Consider the following 19,462-nt stretch of genomic DNA (forward strand, 5'->3'; position numbering starts at 1 on the left):
AGCTCTGGGCAGCCCGGGGTGGGTGGCTGGCTTGGAGCAGCAGCTGGGCCATTGTCCCGCAGAGGTCCCAGTCCTGCTGCTGCCACCAAAGAGAAAATGAGTGTCACTGCGAGCACTCCTCCATTCCCCCCTCCATCCCCAGCGATGATAGGCTTTGGCTCCATGGGCTTGGGGCCAGCTTAGAGAGCACCTGTGGGGCAGTGGCTGCCTTGTGCCTGGGCAGGGAGGCCCTGGCCATCCCTACTGGACGGCGGGTTGAAGTTTTGCTGCTGGGGCCTGGCCAGAGCAACAGCCATGCCTGTGCCTGGCCATTGACCCCAGTAATCTGAACCTGGACCTTGGCCCACAGACTGACTTCCCAGCTTGACTGCAGCCTTTGCCCGTCATTATGGACTTGCCTAGTGATCCTTAGACTGTGGCTGATCCTGGTTGCTGTCCCTGGACCTGATCCCGACCTCCCTTGCTGACTCACCTTCCTGGCTCTACGTTGGACCTCATCGCCATGGATGTGTCTGATGATCTTTACTCTTGGCTGACCTTGGCTGCCATCTCTGGCCCAGATCCAGCACTGTGGGACAGGGCAGCGGCCCTGCCAGCCCTTTTGTCCCACTTGACCTCTGGCCCCTTTCCCTCAGGGGTGCTGTCCACACTCCAACAGTCAGCTCATGCTCTGCTCCAGGTTCTTTTCTGGGCAGGAGCTGCTGTCCCATGGCTCCCCTGCACTGACACATGGCCCTGCCCAGGACTCCCTCAGCACTGATTCCACCACCAGTGCCTGGCTTCTGAGTGACCCCCCACCCCAGGACAGCTGGGCTTCCCAAGAGTCTGATCCCTGCATGGCATCAGTCTCCAGCCTGGATAGGGCTCCCCTCCAGCCCCAGCCCAACTACGGGTCCCTGTTTCCCCAGCAGTGGCCTGAACCCCTCTGCCCAGCTCTGAGGCCCCTTGGGATGCCCTGACATTGCTGCCTGCCCTGTACCCTCTGGTCAGTCCTGGCAGCATGGGAGCTGACCCTGTTCCCAGCTGCACGGCCCCATGGAATAGCCCCATGGGGACTCTGAGCTACCCTTGCACACATGGACATTCCACAAACCCTGCTATGACCACTGCTGGCTCCAGCCCTGAGCTGTGGGGCTGCCCCTCACCCAGGGGTTCTGGGGTCCTGCTGGTGTGACCCCCACCCTGCCAGGAGAGGCATTTGGTGCTGAGACTGAGGGATTGCCTGGAGAGGGCTGTCCCCCTTCTGCTGGAGGCCACAGCTCAGTGTGGCAACCTCTGCCATGCCCGTGCCTGGAGGAACACCCGGGTCTGCTGCTCTGGACCCAGACCCAGACTGGTCACTGTGGCCACCACTGGACTGCGGCTGACGCTGCTTCCGCCACTGAACCCGAGCGTACGTGGCCCCACAAGCAGGACTCGTCACCACTGCCACCCCCAGCCTGCCCGGCGTGGCCCCAGGTAGGGCGGGATGGGCCCTGGCTGGCGAGGCACTGCCTCAGGCCGGGGAGCAGGGAGAGCACAGCCATGGCACGGGAGTGGGTGCAGGTGGGGGACAGGAGCACAGCACTCGGCCTGGGCAGCTGGTGAATGCCCCAGCACACGTGGCTGTCACGCTGCTGCCACTGTGGCACCGGCGCCAGGCCTGGTGGGTTCGTGGGCAGTGCTCAGCCACCGGAGTGTGTTTGCACAGGTCTGCTTGGTGAAGTGCCAGCTGGTGCCCACCACACGAGGTGCTGGACACTGACCAGCTGTGAGAGCTGAGCCCTCCCCAGCCCTCCGTACATGGAATAACCTGATACAGATCTCTTGTATCTCTATACAGATAGATAAATGTATGTACATATATACACACATACATATGTCAGTGAGCACATGCATCAATGCAACACCTCCTCTCCAGTGGTAGCACAGCTGCATTTCTGTGCTGCCTTAGGACTCTGGAAGATTTTTTAGGAGGCTCAGAGAAGAGCCTCCAACAAACCCCAAGGCAAAGGCAGGAGCTGTGGCTCCTTGTAGTTGCCCAAGATTGATATGCACTGCACAAAGAGGTTTGCCAACTCCGCAGGGATTCAGACATTGCTGCTGAGGGGAAAGGCATTTCCCTTGTGTTTTCCTCAGAGGGAATGTAGTTTAACTGATCTGCTCCTCCCCTGGGCTTCCTGCTCCTCCAGGTAAAACTGCTGCCTGCCTCCCCGTACCATCAGAGATGACATCAAAGGCTGGGTGACCTGCTCATACCTGGCACATAAGGTAGAGTGGATGGAGGGAGTATGGATCAGAGTATGGTTGGCTCTGGGAGTGTGGGTGGCTGTTACCACAGCTAAGAGGGTTTCCTGCAGGTACCCTCGAGTGTTCTGAGTTCATGGGCTTTGGCTCCTGCACCGAGAATTGCTCTGAGCTGTGCGCACAGCCACTCATCTGCCTCTGCACCTGCACCTGCTGAAGCCACACTCCTTTTCTCTCCTTTGCACTCCTTCCTCCCCCTCTATTCTTTATTTTCCCTTACCACAACCCCACTCCAACAGACAGAGACAACTCCAGTTGTTTAGTCCCTTTACTGTCATTCCACAGGGACCTGCTACATCCTCTGCACAGGCTTAATCCCCAGGATGTCGAATCCTTTGGCCATGACGGTGGCAGTGGCTTCGCACAGCAGCAGCCTCCACATGTTCACCTTCACAATCTGGCCTGGAAAACACAGACAGAGGAGCTGGAGTAGCTGCTCAGAAAAACAGTACCTTCCACAGGGGAGGCCCCTCCAGCCACAGCCTGGCCCTGGACTGGCACATGGAGCCCTTCCTGCTCTCCCCAAGCTAGGCAGACTGACCAGCCCTCCTGTTTCTAGGTGCCTGGCTGCTCCCAACTCTACTCAATCTTGCAGCTCAGTGACAACATGGGCTCTGCCAGTCTCTGTCAATCCTCTCACATGGACACAGTAAAATGACAACAGCCCTTCCAACACCCCGGAGAGTGCCTGCACCACAGGCTGTGACACAGGCACACTCAGCACCCCATGGCCAACACTCACCGGTCTGCCTGTCCTTCTCAACGCAGTAGCAGCTGTCGTAGAACTCAGTGAAGGTGGTGGCCAGCTCATACAGGTAGTCACAGAGTGTGTGCAATAACAAGTCCTCCAGGATCTTCTGCAGGATCTCAGGAAACCTCAGGATGCACTTGCCCAGTTTCCACTCCTTCTCATGATCAAGGATAAGCACCTCCTCCCTGGCTGCCTTCCGCAGCATCTGCTCATCGATATTGGCCAGGCGAGCAATAGCCCTGGAATGGTCCAAAACAGAGTCTGCTTGTGAGGGTCCCACTGCCCAGCCTGTCCAGGGCCAGCCTGGTCTCCCTTGCCCAGTCCTGGTTGACCAGGCCAAAGAGAACAGTCAGCCCTGGGGATGCCCTCAGGGAGATGCAGCAGGGCACTGCAGAGAAACAAGGAGGGATGGGCTCTGGGCACCTGCATCATCAAGGACAGATGATGCTGCCAAGCAAACCAGGGCTCAGGGTGCCAGAAAAACTGTGGGGTGTGGCAATACCTGAGCTGAGCAGCAGCTGGAACACAGATGGCACCCTCTTCTAACCACCTAAATCCTCTGATTACCAGAAACTCCCACAGTTCCCCTCCCAGGCTGTGTGTCACACAGAGGAGCCATTTCAGGTGGCACTGGACACATTGTGTGCAATGACAAATAAAATCTTGTCTGTGGTGCATACCAGTGTAGCTGGCTTCTCTTACCAAACACCCCCAACAGCACAGATTTGAGTGTCACCCCTTTGCCCACAGGTCCCTTTGTGACACAGATGCAGAGAGCACCAGCACCAAGTCCAGCAGCTCCCTGCACCCCACACACCTGATCCGTGTGAAGGCATAGAGCAAATAGGCAGCGGTGTTCCCTCGGTCATCCAGCATCTTGTCGAAGGAGAACACGTAATCGTTCAGTCTGTTGTGGGACAGATCTGCATATTTAATGCATCCAAAAGCCACCGACGTCTGGGCAGCTTTCAGCTCTTCTGGCGTCAGCACCTGGTGCAATTTCCAGACAGGCAGCGGTCAGGAGGAAGAACAAAGCACAACACACAGCCCTGGTCTCTCAGCAGGGCTCAGGAGGACAGCCCAGGCTGCTGAGGGGATTTACCCACCTGGTGCTCAGTTCACACACACCTCTCTGCTTCAGGGCACCAGACAACCCCACACCCACCCCTCGCTTCTCCTGCAATCCACTGGCACCACAGCCCTGCTCAGGTTAGGGCTGACTCCCTCTTCTGACAGCCCACAGGACCTCTGTGCCCCACAACTTGCCAGGTGTGATGTGCTGTGCTCCTGCTTCTTACAAACTGCATGTACACGCAACAAATGTCCAGTCCTCCTACCCTTACGGAGCATTTTGGACAGTCCAAACATTTGCAAACCCCTCTCTGCTGAACAGTGGCAGCTGGGCAAAGCACTTTGTGCCTGACTCCTATGAGCACTTTGGAGATTTTCAAGGTGATTTTTTTTTTCCTGTGCTTCCTTGTGTTCCTGTTTAAAAAGGGACTTTTCACTTTCACCTTACACTGCATCTCCCAATTCCACTGCCTCACACTGTGCTTGGACAGAGTTTGGTCCTTCTGTTACATTGCATGTCCCACACTGTCCAGTTCTCTGCAGGCCATCAGGAAGCAAGACAGACAGAAATCTCACTAGGCAATGCAGAGACTGTAAGTCTGTGAACACACCTGGGAAGTTCTCAGCAAAGACAAGCAATTTCTCACAACTACCTTGTCCCGTTCCTTGTCTTTCAGCTTGTCCATGGCTCGTTTCAGCCCTTCCTCCAGCAGGTCTATGAGACGCACCGTGTCCCCTGAACGAGTTTTGAACTTCTTCCTGAAAACACACAGCCAAAATGACCACCTGCCTAAGAGGCAAAACACTCCCACCCTCTGCCTAGTGCCCAGTAAGCTTAGGAAAAAAAAGCACATGGCAAAGCCCTCTGTATTGAAGAAATTGCAATCACACAGACAGCTACAAAACTGAGAGAACACCCACAGTGTGGTCAGCAGGAATGGCCAGGAAGGATTCAACAGTCAGAACTGTCCAGTTCCAGATATTAAGCAGGACACAATACCAGTGCCAGACTTTTCCCAATTTTTGTTTCATCTACTGTGAAGCAGGTAGAAAGTAATGGAAATCATGGCCTTTACCACTGCCATCTCCCAGTACCACATTAGCTTCCACCAGCCCAAATGTCAGGCAGCAGAAGCCAGGCCTGAGAGAGAATGTGCACCAGTGACTGTGTGGGTCAAGGACAATGACATTGAACAAAATGAATCAGTTACAGGTAACAGCACAGGATGCAGTCCTTTCTTTTGATATTTTTTTTGGTGTACCATGTACGTACTTGTCAACAAATGAGAGCAAATGTCCTGCATTCACTCAGACTTTCTCTCCAAGGCACATATAGAGGAAAAACTACACCCAGACACTTACTTGTCTTCTCCCAGCACCACTCCAAAGGCAGCATGGGCCACTCTGGTGACTTTGGGATCATACCAGCCAATCATCTGTCCAGCTGCAAACACTGTTTGGAAATGCACAGACTGCAAGGAATAAACACCAACAACTGGTTCTCAACCCACTCCTCCAGGTGCAGTTTCTTCCTAGTTTATTCTATTCACAATGATGCTCTCACAATAGGAATTTAAATGTTTCCAGCTCCACGACAAATTCCACTTCAGAAAGTTCAACCTTTCCAAGAGTTTTCCAGCTTTACAGAAGCAGCAACTGGCTAATTCCCATCACTGCTCAGATAAGGAGTAAATGTGCCAATCACACTGAAGACCCTGTGGTTTCCTACCTGTGCTACTGCTGCATCCATCATTTCACACACTTTGTGATGACCTGCACCAACAGTTACAGCAGAGGGTGGCGTACTCACCTGGCCACTATCAACAACGTAGATAAGGATATCAGCCTTCTCTTCACACAGCCTGTGCTTCAGAGCAGCCAGGTCTGATGTGTCATACGTGTAACCTCCGTCAGATTTCATGATAGTCAGCGGGACAGGGAAACCCGGGACGAACACGACCTTCCGGCCATCATCAACCTGGACAAATCCTACAAAAGCAATGAAAAACATTCTGTGTTGCATCACAATAAGGAGGTTTCTGGGCCAGCAGCAACACTTCCCTTCCCTGCTGCTACCAGGAAGAACAGGCCTTACACTCACATAATCAAAAATATGAAAAAACCTATATGAGAACTCCCTTGTGAACCAACCAAGTCCCATTCTGTACAGCGCTTCTGGAACTACACACAAGGAAGCAGATCTGCACAAATGTGACCTTACCAGAAAAGACCTAATTCAAAAAACTCCCATCACTGGCATCCAGATCTACCTGTACAGCCACAAGCCCACCACAAAATATGGCATTAAAGGCAACAGAAACTCTATGGAGATAAAATGAGGACTTTGCAGGGAGTCTTTCTGAGGTGAGACAGTCAGACACTTCAGATGGTGAGACTCAAGAACTGCCAAATCTGGACAGGAACAAAGAAAACCAGAGACTTTTTATGCTGCAGTTGGCTTCTTGCCGGTTTCAAAGTCAACATGATCCAAAAATCCCACTGTCTTCACAGAGATTTCTCAGACAAAGTTCCCACACAGTCACAACACTAAGACTGGGAAGTCTGTCATATATTGCTCCTTGACTATTTACTCAGGATACAGTAATTCTAGTAGTACCCTGTGTTATTGCCTACAGATATCACAGACAAACTGCTTTTGATGTCAGCAAGAAAGATTCAGGCTTTCCGGAATAAGGAAAAGCCACGAAAGATCCACTTAGGAAAGGCAGCTGAGAAAAAAAGCAAAGGTGGGGAACATGGAACTTGAAAAGCATCAGCCCTAAGCCTTGCTGAATAGGATTGAGGTTACCATGCTCATCCTCACAGCTGCAGAACAACTGATCTGAGACCAAAAGCCTCACCTTTATCTTCAAATTCTTTCACAATGTCTTTCATCATCTCATGGTAGAAGGATTCTCCTCTCTCTATGATTGTGATGTCCAAACAGTTGTAGATTTTCTGGAATTCTTGAGGGAAACAGAACAAAATACTTACATTAAAGGCACACAGTGGTAACCAATGGCAAATGTTTACTAGTGGGTACAGCAAGGCCCAAAAGGCATTATCCATCTCTTGGTCATGCTGTCAGACTAGGACTCAAGAGACAAAAGACTCAGCTGAAAGTCTCCACTTAAGACAGCCCAGTACTTTGGTTGTACTGGCTTTTTGCTTTCAGCTTCTCTTAGCAGTATGGCAGGGATTTTCAAGAGAAAACAGAAGGGTGTGCTCAGCATAAAGCGAGGAAAGCCACACTGTTCTACGGCTGAGACATGATTCCAGATATGGCAAAGTCACCTCTGCGTGACACGTCACAGATAAGATTCCAGGCTTTAATGAAGTCAGGGTTTTTGCTCTGCAGCAGCACCACACATTGGTAGGCTCGCTTCTTAAATTCCTCCTCTGTGTCAAACCTCCGCTTGGATTCCTACAGGGAAACACATGGACAAGCACTGCTTTCTCCCCTGAAACAAACCACCACTCCTAACAGGTTCTCCAAGCATGCTCATCTCAAAACAGGAAGGCTGCATGCTTACACAGCCCTTTGACCATGCCCCATACAGACAGTTCAATACCAGATATCACAATCCATCACCCCTGGTGGCTGGTTATTGCAATAATCTACTAACAGTGATTTGATTCTTTCATTTCTCCAAAACTATGTTGCAATTTGTAAAGCTTCTCAACCTGCTTTTCAGATGCTGACATAAACATCACACTTATCTGCTACACTTACCTTGTAAAAAGCTTGGAGGTCCCCAATGGGAGGAGAAACAGTTAAGTAATCTGGAAATTTGTCCTGGAGGTGAGCAATGAGCATTCCAAACTGGGTGCCCCAATCTCCTAAATGGTTCAACCTTGGAGCAATTGAAGAGGGCAATAATAATCATCTCTTAAACATATGCTTTAAGATACACATATTTTAAAAATATATATTCTAAAAAAAACACATATAATACCAGAAACCCAGGCCAGGCAAGCTCCCCCAATTTCACTGCACTGAAGCTGCTGCCCACCTTGATTCCTAACCCTGCTACAATTGCTCAGCTTAGTTATCTACTACCTATAAAGGGTTATTTGCTATGTGCTTATAAACCCAGTCCAATATAGACCAGAACAGAGACACAGGGACTGCACAAACAGCCCACAAGTCCATCACACCCAGCCACCGAGTCTCACCTCAGAACATCATAACCTGCGAACTCGAAGAGCCGGCACATGCTCTCCCCGATGATGGTAGAGCGCAGGTGGCCAACGTGCATCTCCTTTGCAATGTTGGGGGAGGAAAAATCCACCACCACCTTGGACATGGCACCAAAGGAACACATGAATAAAAGGCCATTACCACACCTCGTGTGTTTGATCTGGGTTTTGTTAGGGGGAGCAGGGGGAATGAGGATAACCTCTGCTGACCCTCAGCAGGGAACATCAGAGGCTTCAGCCTGGGATTTGCTGCAGCCCAGCTGAGGGTCAGAGATCACTCCCAGACTGACTTGGGCACAACACCCACCCCCAGGGAGCCCTCACCAAATCCCTCACCCGCCAGAGACCATACCAAGTACAGGTGCCCTGCCCCATGGTCCCCAGTTCCTAAGCCACATCCCACATACTCTGCTCTAACAACCTGCTGGCATGGACATCTGCTCAGCACATCACTTCAGGGGGGAATTTCAAAGCTACCTGCAGTCCCGAACATTTCCCCTGTAGCAGGATGGCCGGGTGCTTACTGATGTACCTTTTTCCTTTTGCCAATAGCTGGTGGTTGAACTCCACTGATCAATAAACTGCTCAGCTGCTTCGACACAAAATCCTTTCTCAAGTGGACATTGATAAAACCTTTGCAGGAAAAAACCAGCAATGAGTGCTGGGGCTGCAGAAGCATCTCAAACCATTTTTTGCTTCTTTCCCCCCTGGATTTCTGTTTTCAAGCATCAAGCACAAGAGCATGTGAAGTCAGCTTGACAGAACATTTTTCAGTCACAGGACAACAAAACTGTCACTAGAAGACAATTTCTGTTCCCAGTTTAGAAGAGTCTGTTCACACCACTACAGCCTTTACTGCAGCAGTCAGATGCTGCAAGCTACACTTTGACATAATTCCTTTTTGTACACTGTCACTCAACAGTGGATTTATAGAAACAATTTTTTATGAGAAAATAAATAATTTGGTTTCCAGAATACAAAATCAAATCCTGCTTTATCTTTCTTAAAAAATTAATATCCTAAACCATATAGTTTCATGCAGGATAATTCGTGCTCATGGTATGACACTGTCTTACTTCTCCTGCTTCACAGAGCCATGAACAAGCCCTAGCCCTAGAAGGGCTGTGCCATGGGATTTTTGTGTTTATGCTGAAGCCCTAAGTAATGTAAGTCCTTGTACTTTTCCCTGGGTCACAGGGACAAAACAGGTGCAGCAATTAATAGCCTCCATGCTACTCCAGCCTCTCAGTTGTGAGATGACACGGTCTCACCATGCAAGCAACAGTGAGAAGGGCTGTTGATTTTTGCTGTGATTTCATGACTGTGGCTTGATTCCCATCACCAATATTGAAAGAGGAAAAGCTGGTCCCTTAAGGATCAGTGGAAAAATTGCTAATTTAAGGGCTCAGGATCATACCTGCCAATTGTAATATAAAAGTAGATTTGCTGCGGCTGCACAAGTCTGAGTGCTACAAAGCTCACCAAGACAGAAGAAGCTAATTGACCCTGTAAGTGCAGTTTTAAATCACAAAACAGCAGAACTCAACTCAGCATCCCTCTCACTATAAAATTGCCCTTTTTGCTTTAAAATATAGTGTGTAAAATGAAACTATCTCACCAGGACCAGCAATTTCAACCTTCTCAATGCATTCATTGGCAGGAATATTTTTTGCTATTTTCTCCGCGATTTCTCGTGGGCTAACCTTCTGTTCCCTGGTTTTGAGCAGTATCTGGAAAACAACAAGATCAAGTAAAATTCAATCCTCTGAAACATTCTGAACAGCAAAACAGAGAGCACAGGTACTGAGGCACTGAAAGATCCCCATGGTCCTTCAGTTTCATAATACAGAGACACACACAAAGAGAAACATGTCTAGCAAATTTCATAGATTAGATCAGTTCTCCACAGCACAAGCCTGACTAGACCCAACACGTTCACCTCCTTCCACTCAGAGCAGTCCCTATGTCAAAAGAAAATCTCCCAGGCTATTTTTCAAAGCCTTTTAAGTGGTTTGGCAAATTTGTATTTTTCTAAGCTAGTGAGAGGGACAAACCCTTTAAAAATCAACACAGTCCTTCACTGCTGCACAGTCCTGTTGATCAGTCTCATGGATGTCCTCAGCTCTACCACGTTCACATTTGAAGTTCTGAGCTGTGCCTCCAGCAGATGCTGAGTGTGGTTTCAGAGCAGGTCTGTTTATTTATGATTAAACACAAGCAAAGCAAACTGCCTTCAGTCCTGTCTTAGTCTCGAGCTTAATAAGTGAACAGATTAGTAAGTGAATAAATAAATAAAATCCAACAACCCAAGCAAGCAAAGATAATCCCAGCACTACCCAATTTTCTTCAAAGAGCATCAGAAAAACTGCTGTTGAAGTAGCTCTCCTTTTCCCTAGAGACATGAATGGCCCACTGTGAGGAACTCAAAGAACAGGACATAAGTTTACACATGATGATAGCATCAGAGTGGTTTGGGTTGGAACAGACCTTTGAAGATCACCTAGTGCAACTACACAACTTCCCTGTCCATTCCCAAGGCATATTCTCACGTAGCTTTTTGTAAGCCTTACAAAAACGTCCTTTAGGAGGATTCTGTGAGCTAGCCCAACCCACCCCTTGCAAAACATGACATTCACATTCTATAAAATTACCCACAAGTATTTGTTTCTGAGCACATGATTTTCCGGTATTATTGTGATGTGTTTGAAAACAATCCCACTGAGGCCACAAAGATCATGTACCTCTTTGTCAACTCAGAATTTACACTACTGCTGGTGTTTGCTAACTTGCAGTTTGCTGTAAAATGTATTTCTACTAAAGTTTCAGCTTTCTGTTTAACCTGTCATACACAGGATCCTTAACGAGATGGTAAAGGCTTAAAAACAGCAAGAAAAGCAAACCTCAGTAGCCTTTAATGCTACTCAAAGTGTACACTACAGGAAAATAAATGCAGACCCAGATTATGGGCATGTTACACCAGATTACAGACGTGTTATCTGAACCATTCCAGAAACAGTTACCACACTCCTATTACTCTAAGGAGCAAGCAAGGCTCCTGGCTGAAACCCCAGGCATTAATATGCTAACGAGCTCCGAGGAAAACAATAGGCATTTGTGAGGGTCCTTTCCACCTCAGCGCGCTGCAGTGAGAGGCTGCTGCCTGGCACGTACCAGTGCTGCCCCAGGCAGGGCACTTCCCACTCTGATGGCAGTCCCAGTGACCCTGACCCGTGTTGCAGCTCTGCCCACGGGACACCCTGGGAAGACCTGCACCACAGCCAAGCCCCTAAAACAGGCTGAAAGAAAGTCCCCAAGCTGCTGCTCTCATCCCCTGGCTCCGCCGTGCTGACACACTGCCTGTGTGAGCACGGCCAAGCTCCAGCCCAGTGCACAGCCTTCGTGCCCAGGGAACAAACTCCACAGCCAAGCCCAGCCCTAGGAACCCTTATTCACCACCACTGCTGACAACCTGGAACTTGACACCCTGGCTGGAAGAGAACCGTTCAGACACCGAGTTATGTGAATCACGTTGACACAGGGAAGCCTGGACTACTCGAGAATCCCAACCGCGACTTAATTGGGGTAACGCGGCGGTCAGAGAAGTGGCAGCGCCCTGAATCCCGTGTCAGTGCAGTCACCCAGGGCGGCAGCGCAGTCACAATATGCTAATGAGACCGAGGGGGGACACAGGATCTGTGAGGGCTGTTTCTGCCTGGCACTGCAGCCCAGAGCCTGCTGGCTGGCACGTATCGTACCCATGCTGCCCGAGTCACACTCATTGGACCGGGACAACCTGGGACAGCAGAGTTCCATGCACGGCAGTGCAAGCTCACTGTCAAAACTGCCAGTCTAATGGGTTAATAAAGGTGAAATGACAACAGGACATGAAAAAAAGAGGAGTTGCTTCTGTTGAGATTGCCAAATAAAAGATCTATAATTACGAAGTCTACCTAGTCACCCAAGGGCATCAGTGCATTGAAAGTTTAGGCATTTCAGCACCTAAGCTAGAACCCACTACCTTCTTTCTTCCACACCTCCTGGTTTTACTTCAGCACAATCTCAGCCCACTGAGCAGGCTGAGCAACTGCTGAAGTGTCTCTGATCCTGTCTGGGTCCTCTCTGGTCGAAATCCTTGTATCCACGGAATTAACAAGAGATGTTAAACAAATGACTGAGCCGGAGGGGTACAAAGGGTAGTGCCTGAGCAGCAATCCACACCTGGCTGGGCTCTGAGAAGGCGCTTCCCAAGCACGCTCTAGCCTGACAATGTGCATTTTCTTCTGGCTGGAGCTCAGGGAGGGCAGTTTGGGATGTAAGACACAGGGATCCAAACCCAACAGGGCAGCACCTGGGCCCCTTTGCTCCGCCATGTGCGTTTGTGAGCAGGAGGAAACCACAGCACCCACAGCAACGGGAAGTGTGAACCAGGAGGGGAAGCTGGAGATGCCCGTTTGTCAGCTGCCCTGTGAGAAGGGGGTATGTGCACACAAACGAGTGTGGGGATATTACACTTTCCTGGCACTACAGAAGAGTAGTTAGAGACATGCAGGTGTTTCTCAACATTTTGAAATTCTCCAGAATTGTGATTTATTGTTTTGCTGTTTTCAGTTCCAAACATACAACTCACTAATTGGTAGTTAATTGCACATCATTAGTAAATCGATGCAGTACTTAAATCCTGATTTGATTTAGATCCCACGAACTGAGCAGTTTTTCTGTGTCGCACACATTAACTCTCTCATACCAGGCATCTGAACAGAGGTTTAAAGGCCAGCTCTGTAAAGGCCCATGCTTCCCTTAAAATGCCATTAAATACTCACTCAATTCTCAACCCAGGCACCTGCAGCAAGCCCAGAACAAGTCCAATATTGCAACTCTCACTGTGCTGCCTATCCTTTAGTTTCCAACAGCCAACATCCCCATTTTTGCTTCTTTGTTGAGATTGTTTACATCATTTACCTGTGATATGCCCATGGCACTGTTACACTGGTAGTCCCCAAATTTGGGCTGCTGACTTGGTGTCACCACCAGAGGAGGGTTTTCTAAGTCTGGGTAGGCAGCCTGAATGGCAGCTCCAAAGATCTCCTGGAGACAGCTGTTGATATTAATCATGCTTTTGGTTGATTTACTTCTTTCCTCTTGAAGGCTCTGAAAAAGAAAACCACCAAAATCCAGAAGGCTAAATTCACAACATCTGAGGAGCTGTTACATCCCACTTTTCTCCTTGGCTGCCTGGCAAAGCACAGCTGACAGATTTGGCTGACACCTCCAGGCACAGGAGCAGCATATATAACATAAAAATCACATGATTCTCCTGCTGAACCTCCCAGCACAAACCTTCCTCTGACTGCAGGGCTGCATTACTTCTCACACCTGTGTGGCTGAGCCTGGCACAGACCTCAGCTGGGCCAGCTGGTGCAAGACTGCCCAAGACATGACCATGTGGGCTTATTGACCTACTAACATTTTCCCTAAAGTAGGTTTCTGTTTAAGGAAACAAGAAATACCTGGTGTGCCACCGATAAAGGTGTCAGAATGCAGAGTGAGCATGCTGTCACACATCAGTAGCTGTAACAAACTCACACCATTTATTTAGCTTGTCCTAATGAGAACAAAAACCACGTTGTACAACAATAATTTTTTATTCCTTTACCTTCTTAAGGAAGTTTAACCGGTACTTGAGTTTTGCGTTTTCGTCTCGCAACCCTTCCAAACTCGGGGAGACTCCCAAGCACCCAAAGTTCTTCAGATGCTCAATTTCTGCAGTTAACAACTTGATCTCGTTTTCCTGAAAAGCAAATTGAGTTGTCACACAGTAATTCCTGGAGAGGGGACAGGAAGTGAGGAGCTGCAAGATCTTGGGCACAGTGCTAGTTTGCCTTGTAAAGGTAACAGCAGTGACATGTAAGTTAAATAATTCCAAACAATTCACATTTAAAGGTTGTTTCTACTTGTGTGGAAAACAGGGATTCTGAAACATTCTTTTAAAAAGGCAGTGAGAAAATAAAGTCACTAAGATAGAAGTACGAGAAAGACAACAGGTCATGCTATTAAAAGATATTCCCCAAATACGCACTTTCTCCAGCTTTTTTAATCTAATGAAGATCTCAAATGATTTGACTCGAAATTTCTTAAAGCCTGTTTCACTATCTCACAGGCCACAGTTTCTCTTTCAGAAGAGGAAACCACAATCACTCACACAACCCCAGCAAGCTCAAACCCCACCTAGAGACAGGAATACCAGAAGTACAGTGTGCTGCTTCACAGGGGCGTTTCTGCAGGGTGAACTCACCTGGCCACATAACCTTTCCTGCCCTGCCCAGGAAGGAAATGTATGACTTCTCCCTTAAAACTGACACAACACATTCAGGAGCACTTGGGAATTTCAGGAGGGCCTCTATGTTCCAAACAGACTTCCCCACGGCCCTCCAGACTTCACAGCCCCAACTCAGACAAATGCGTCAGCAGCAAAACGGTTGGAAGCTGCTGTAAGAAGCAGGAATCTTCCTCACCTCACGCCCTAAAGAAACCAAATAGCTGAACTTTCATTTCTGTCGTCCGTCTCTTGTCCTCCCCCATAACAGGCTTTGTGCTCTGAGCCACAAAGCTGGCTCTGACACAGAATCCTGGGGCTACTGATGGTTTGAGGGACTCGGTGCTGCTATGGAGGGAGGCAGTGAGCACTGCCCACCCTGGCTCACCACCCCCTCGGCTCCCTCATCCAGGCTCTCCTCTGCCAGCACTTCCACAGCAGGACGCAGCTCAGGCTATTATTGTAGGCCACCAAACCTTATGAAAAAGGGCTCATTTACTTTGTTGCTCCTGAAACAATCAGACTATTTAATTAGGAAAAAAACTGGGCCATTGAATCTCTTGGTCTTGTATGTCCACCTGAACAAGAGCTCCCAGGAATGCTGCCGTAACTAACTGCACATGCTCAAAAACCTAGTCTGAGGCAAAACAATCTTAAGATTGGCCTATTTGTGGGCCAAGCTAAAAATCAGTACTTTTGAGGTCATTCTCCAGTTGTGCTTCAGTTTATGGCACACTTCTGTTACAGCCTCAAGGTCTCCTCTGCTACAGGAGAACATGATGCTGCTTCCTGTGGTTCAAATGTGAAGAAACAGGACTTTGAGAAAAATAATGAAACCTGTATCAAATCCTCTGGTTTGGCATTTAGATTACTAAATTCATGGAACATCACAGCTGTACCTTATTAGCAACTCACTTCAAATAGTTCCATTTCAGCTTTTCTTTTCAAAACCCAAGGCAGGTATCACAAAAATCAGAGTTTTTCCCCTCATTTACAAACATACACAAACCTTCCCCCATGTAAGCAACAGCAAATAGATTTGTTTACTTTCAACTTTTCTTCCTGGCCTGACCTGGTAGCATTTCACATAATTTATAGACCCATTTGAAAAGTCTTCTGTACTTCAAGTTAAAAACCAGCACAAGAGATTTCACTGTGTTTTCACAGCTGTGTCACTGTCAATTTCAGTGACCATTATTGCTACAAACATCAGAGCAGTGACATACGTAACTCAATCCCCCAAGCCTAGAATGTGCTTTAAAAATAAGGGCAAAAGTATCTTCTACCCCTAATATCACATAATCTGTAAATTCTGTGTTCACACAGTATAATCTCCCCTCTAGTGAAGTCACCAGCTTCAGGACAGGCCCCCAAGGAGAGTTCTGCATCAAAGGCAAACATTCTCCAGAACCAGAAGATCATGTTCTGCTTTTGAAACTAAAATTCCTGCATGTCCAAGACAACAAGCAGCTCACAAGTATTCTTCCTGCATTAAAAAACTCCCCCAAAGCTATAACCACTGGGATACTTCAGTACCACTGGCAAGCTTTACAGAAGAGGAATTTGAGTTGGATTTTCCTACATAATCACAAACACCTTTGGCCACCCAAGGGAAGACTGACAGGAGGTGAGATGACCAGTATCCTACTGGAGCTTCTTTCCATACTGCTACACTACAAGTGAGGACACGGAAAGAGGTTTATCTGTGTGCATGGTCAGAACCCAGAATCATGGTGCCCAGAAATCATGGACCCCTGGGCAGACATCTGGCCCAAACAGCTTTTCCCACCCAAATGCAGGGTGACAACTAGCACTGTAATCACTTGGATTCGGCCAGGAGGTAACTCTAAAACAATGCCACAGTTCAGCAAGCTTCATCTACTTTTTTCCCACGACTGCACCAAAACAGCAAATTCACAGCACTGGCACCTGGAAGCATTCGGGATGGTCTCATTTCAGATGTGACCAAGCCCAACGTGTCACCCCAGACTGTCACATTTGTCTATCCCGTTTAGTGCTCCTCTTCCTCAGAAAGTTCCAGCAGCAGTCCTTATGTTGCTACTCAAGTGTGAACTGAGAGCAAAAGGTTTCACCATGGTGGCCCAGCTGCCTGTTGACTCCAATGTTGCTTGTGTCATTTCAGTCTCCCTTTTTTTGTGCTCAACAACAGCTTATACAGATGAAATTAAGTTTTCATTCAAAATGACCCAGCAGAAAAGCCTGAACTCAGCAATGCTTACACTGGGTTCCAAAATTGATGGGGTTGAGATCCCAACAGCTGGGCTGGGAGAGCCACACAGCTGAGTACAGCTTTCAGCTCCAAACTGGCAATGGAGCACCCCTGTTCAGGGAACATCGCTCACCACTCTCCTCTCTCTGGTGACCAGTGACAGGAGACAGGGAAACGAAATGAAGCTGCATCAGGGGAAGTTCACATTGGTTCAGAAAGGTTCTTCACTGGGAGGGTGCTGGTGCACTGAAACACGCTCTCCTGGGAAGTGGTTGTGGCACCAAATCTGTCAAGAGTTCAAGGAGCATCTGGAATATGCTCTTAACGATATGGTTTAGTTTTAGGTAGTCCTGTGAGGAGTGGGGAGGTGGACCAGATGATCCATGGGTCCCTTCCAACTTGAGGTATGCTATGATTCTGTGACCCCCACTCCCATAACCATGCTGCTGAGCTTGCCTGGAAAAAAGGTCTTTAGATGCTTACATCATAAATGCCCCTTATCACAGCAGCCTGTGAAAAAGCTAATTCTCTAGCAAAGATCCGTGAATTCTATTCAAAGGATATTATAAATTCTACATTCTTTCTAAAAAACAAACTACTCTACAAAACTACAGATGAGCCTTGTAACTCCTCTCTCATGGTACCATGCAAGTGAGGAAGCGAGACAATGCCAATACATCTCTGACTGAGAAAAGGGAGGAAAAAGCTGCTGTTCAGGTCATGAAGTGTCACCCCCTGGTTTATTCCACCTGCACTGTCTAGCACAACTTGTCAGTAAAGGGTCATACCTGATGACCACCTCATGAGAAGCTGTGGGAGTGACATGAGGCCATGCTGACATTTCCAAGGGCTCTTTGGTCAGCTGAGTACTAGTAATCTTCCCCTCACCTGTGAATACAAAAAAACTACAGCTTTTTCAAGAGGACCAAAATCATCCTTACACCTTCCCTTAGCGCATAAGACTGTCTTCCAAGAACCCTACTTAAGTGGGTAGGTAACATGGAACTTGCACAGGCTTCTGTCTCTGGGCTTTAATATGACAGAGCTCTTCTCCATCACACTTAAAAGAAAAAATCATCAAGGAGGGACAATGGCCTGAGAGAGCATGGCAAAGGGAGCAGAACAACACCTCTTTTCCTTCCCCTCCTTGCCTCCTGCTCAGTTTTATCTCTGCTCCTACTCTGCCAAGCCCTGCTGAGCCGGCTGAGCACACACTGCTTGCTCTTTTGTTGGGTTATTTTCCTGCAGGCTGGCTCCCCACAGGCTCCAGGGCATGCTGCAGCTGGAAACAGTGAGCATGTGGCTGGGACTGACAGGCAGATTGAGGCTCAGTAATTCTGCATGGCCTCCTGCAGCCTCCCGGAGTCAGAGCTGAACACCATCCCTCCTGCTTTGCTTTCAGTGCCTGGAATCTGCTCATGGACTAAAGACCAAACAGTAGTGACAGCAAAGAAAGAGCCACCTTGCCAGAATACCTGAGATGTCCTTCCTCTAATAGCAGCAACAAGGGAGAAAGGGAAAATCAAAGGCAAGAAGGAGTTGCAGAGATTCAACACCCAGATTTATTATCTCAGTGCCTGTCCTACGTTTAAGTTATGAGCAGAAAGCACACTGAAAAGTTGCTCGAGAGCACACAAGTATGGCAGGCAAAAACCCAAAAGCCAAATGTCCAGAACCTCTCAGCTGAATGTTCCTGGGGCAATGTATGAGAAGTGAACCTGCAGGATTCAAACCTTTCCCGAAGCTGCCTCTGCACTCTACTGTCAATACTGGTCACTGACTAGGACAGACCCGGCAGTTTTATTTTTTATTACTATCGTCACCGAAAAGGGAGAGGGTTGTCACCATCTTTTCCCAAGCCTAAGCGCTTTATGGCTGCAATAAACCTGTTGGAGGAGGCCAGGGTGCCAGCCGCAGAGGAGGCTGCCCGGCCTCTCGGGCCCCCGGAGCCGGCGCTGCTGCCGCCCATGGCCTCGCTGGGTGATCCCTGCCCGGCCAGAAGAAGCCACAGCCCGAGGAACGGGGCGGTAGCACCAGGCCGTGTGGGGCCGGTTCCCACTGACTTTTCCGGGAAGCTTGTGCGGAATGCTCTCACGATCCGCCCTCATGCCCGGGGCGTGACACGAGGCAGCGCTGCAGCGCTGCCCTCAGTCCCGGGAGAGACGCGAGCAGCCCACGAAGCGCTTCAGCCCTGCCGGCTCTCCGCCTTCCCCTCCCAGACAGACCCTCCGCTCTCGCGGGGCCCAGCGACCCGCCCGCGGCTCCGGACACTGCGAGAGCTTCAGTACCGGGGGAGTGCTCCCGGGGCTCGCCCGCCACCTGCGCCCCGCGGAGCGCCGCGGCTGTCCCGGTCCGTGCGGTGCCGTGCCATACCGTGCCATACCGTGCCCGGCTGTCCCGTCCCGCCCCGTCCCGCCCGGCCCCGCACCTGCCGCGCCAGCCTCGCCGCGGACTGCGCCACGCGCGCCTCCATCCTCGGGGGCCGGAACCGGCACTGGCGCCGCGGGAACCGGAAGGCGGCTGGAGCGGCGCGGCCGCGGCGGCAGCGCCCCCGGGCGGCGGGGAGGACCCCGCGGGCCGGCAGGCGGGGCTGGAGCGCTCCAGGCGGGAA

The 19,462-nt window shown here is 49.5% G+C and overlaps 2 protein-coding genes across 12 annotated transcripts in view; one reads left to right on the forward strand and one right to left on the reverse strand.

Moving 5' to 3' along the window:
• LOC121663298 (rho GTPase-activating protein 7-like) overlaps nt 1–5,618 on the forward strand; it is a 54,341-nt gene extending 48,723 nt beyond the window's left edge. For 7 of the 10 annotated variants that reach the window (XM_042025385.1, XM_042025391.1, XM_042025392.1 and 4 more), the window contains 2 exons: nt 2,172–2,250; nt 4,786–5,618. In XM_042025385.1, the coding sequence (XP_041881319.1) occupies nt 2,172–2,210 (39 nt within the window). In that variant the 3' untranslated portion in view covers nt 2,211–2,250; nt 4,786–5,618. Of the gene's footprint in view, nt 1–349; nt 1,460–2,171; nt 2,251–2,571; nt 3,121–4,785 lie in introns of those variants that run through there. The other 3 variants (XR_006015592.1, XM_042025386.1, XM_042025387.1) reach the window with 3 other exon arrangements.
• Nucleotides 2,541–19,350, reverse strand: RARS1 (arginyl-tRNA synthetase 1). 2 transcript variants are annotated; one of them, XM_042025395.1, is made up of 16 exons: nt 19,280–19,323; nt 17,640–17,739; nt 13,962–14,096; nt 13,268–13,456; nt 9,927–10,038; nt 8,841–8,941; nt 8,285–8,406; nt 7,842–7,962; nt 7,403–7,532; nt 6,970–7,074; nt 5,919–6,097; nt 5,471–5,580; nt 4,762–4,867; nt 3,855–4,027; nt 3,029–3,276; nt 2,541–2,688 (listed from the first exon to the last, which is right to left on the reverse strand). In XM_042025395.1, the coding sequence occupies exons 4-16, from the start codon at nt 13,418–13,420 to the stop codon at nt 2,579–2,581; spliced, it is 1,770 nt and encodes a 589-aa protein (XP_041881329.1). In that variant the 5' UTR covers nt 13,421–13,456; nt 13,962–14,096; nt 17,640–17,739; nt 19,280–19,323; the 3' UTR covers nt 2,541–2,578. The 2 variants fall into 2 exon arrangements, with proteins under 2 accessions (XP_041881329.1, XP_041881328.1); XM_042025394.1 differs by lacking the exon at nt 17,640–17,739 and having other exon boundaries at nt 19,280–19,350.
• Between the last annotated feature and the right edge of the window lie 112 nt (nt 19,351–19,462).

This window comes from Corvus kubaryi, unplaced genomic scaffold (genome assembly GCF_017639235.1).
Source record: "Corvus kubaryi isolate FWS band 111438036 unplaced genomic scaffold, C.kubaryi_AGA036_p1.0 37270, whole genome shotgun sequence".
Taxonomy (NCBI): Eukaryota; Metazoa; Chordata; class Aves; order Passeriformes; family Corvidae; genus Corvus; species Corvus kubaryi.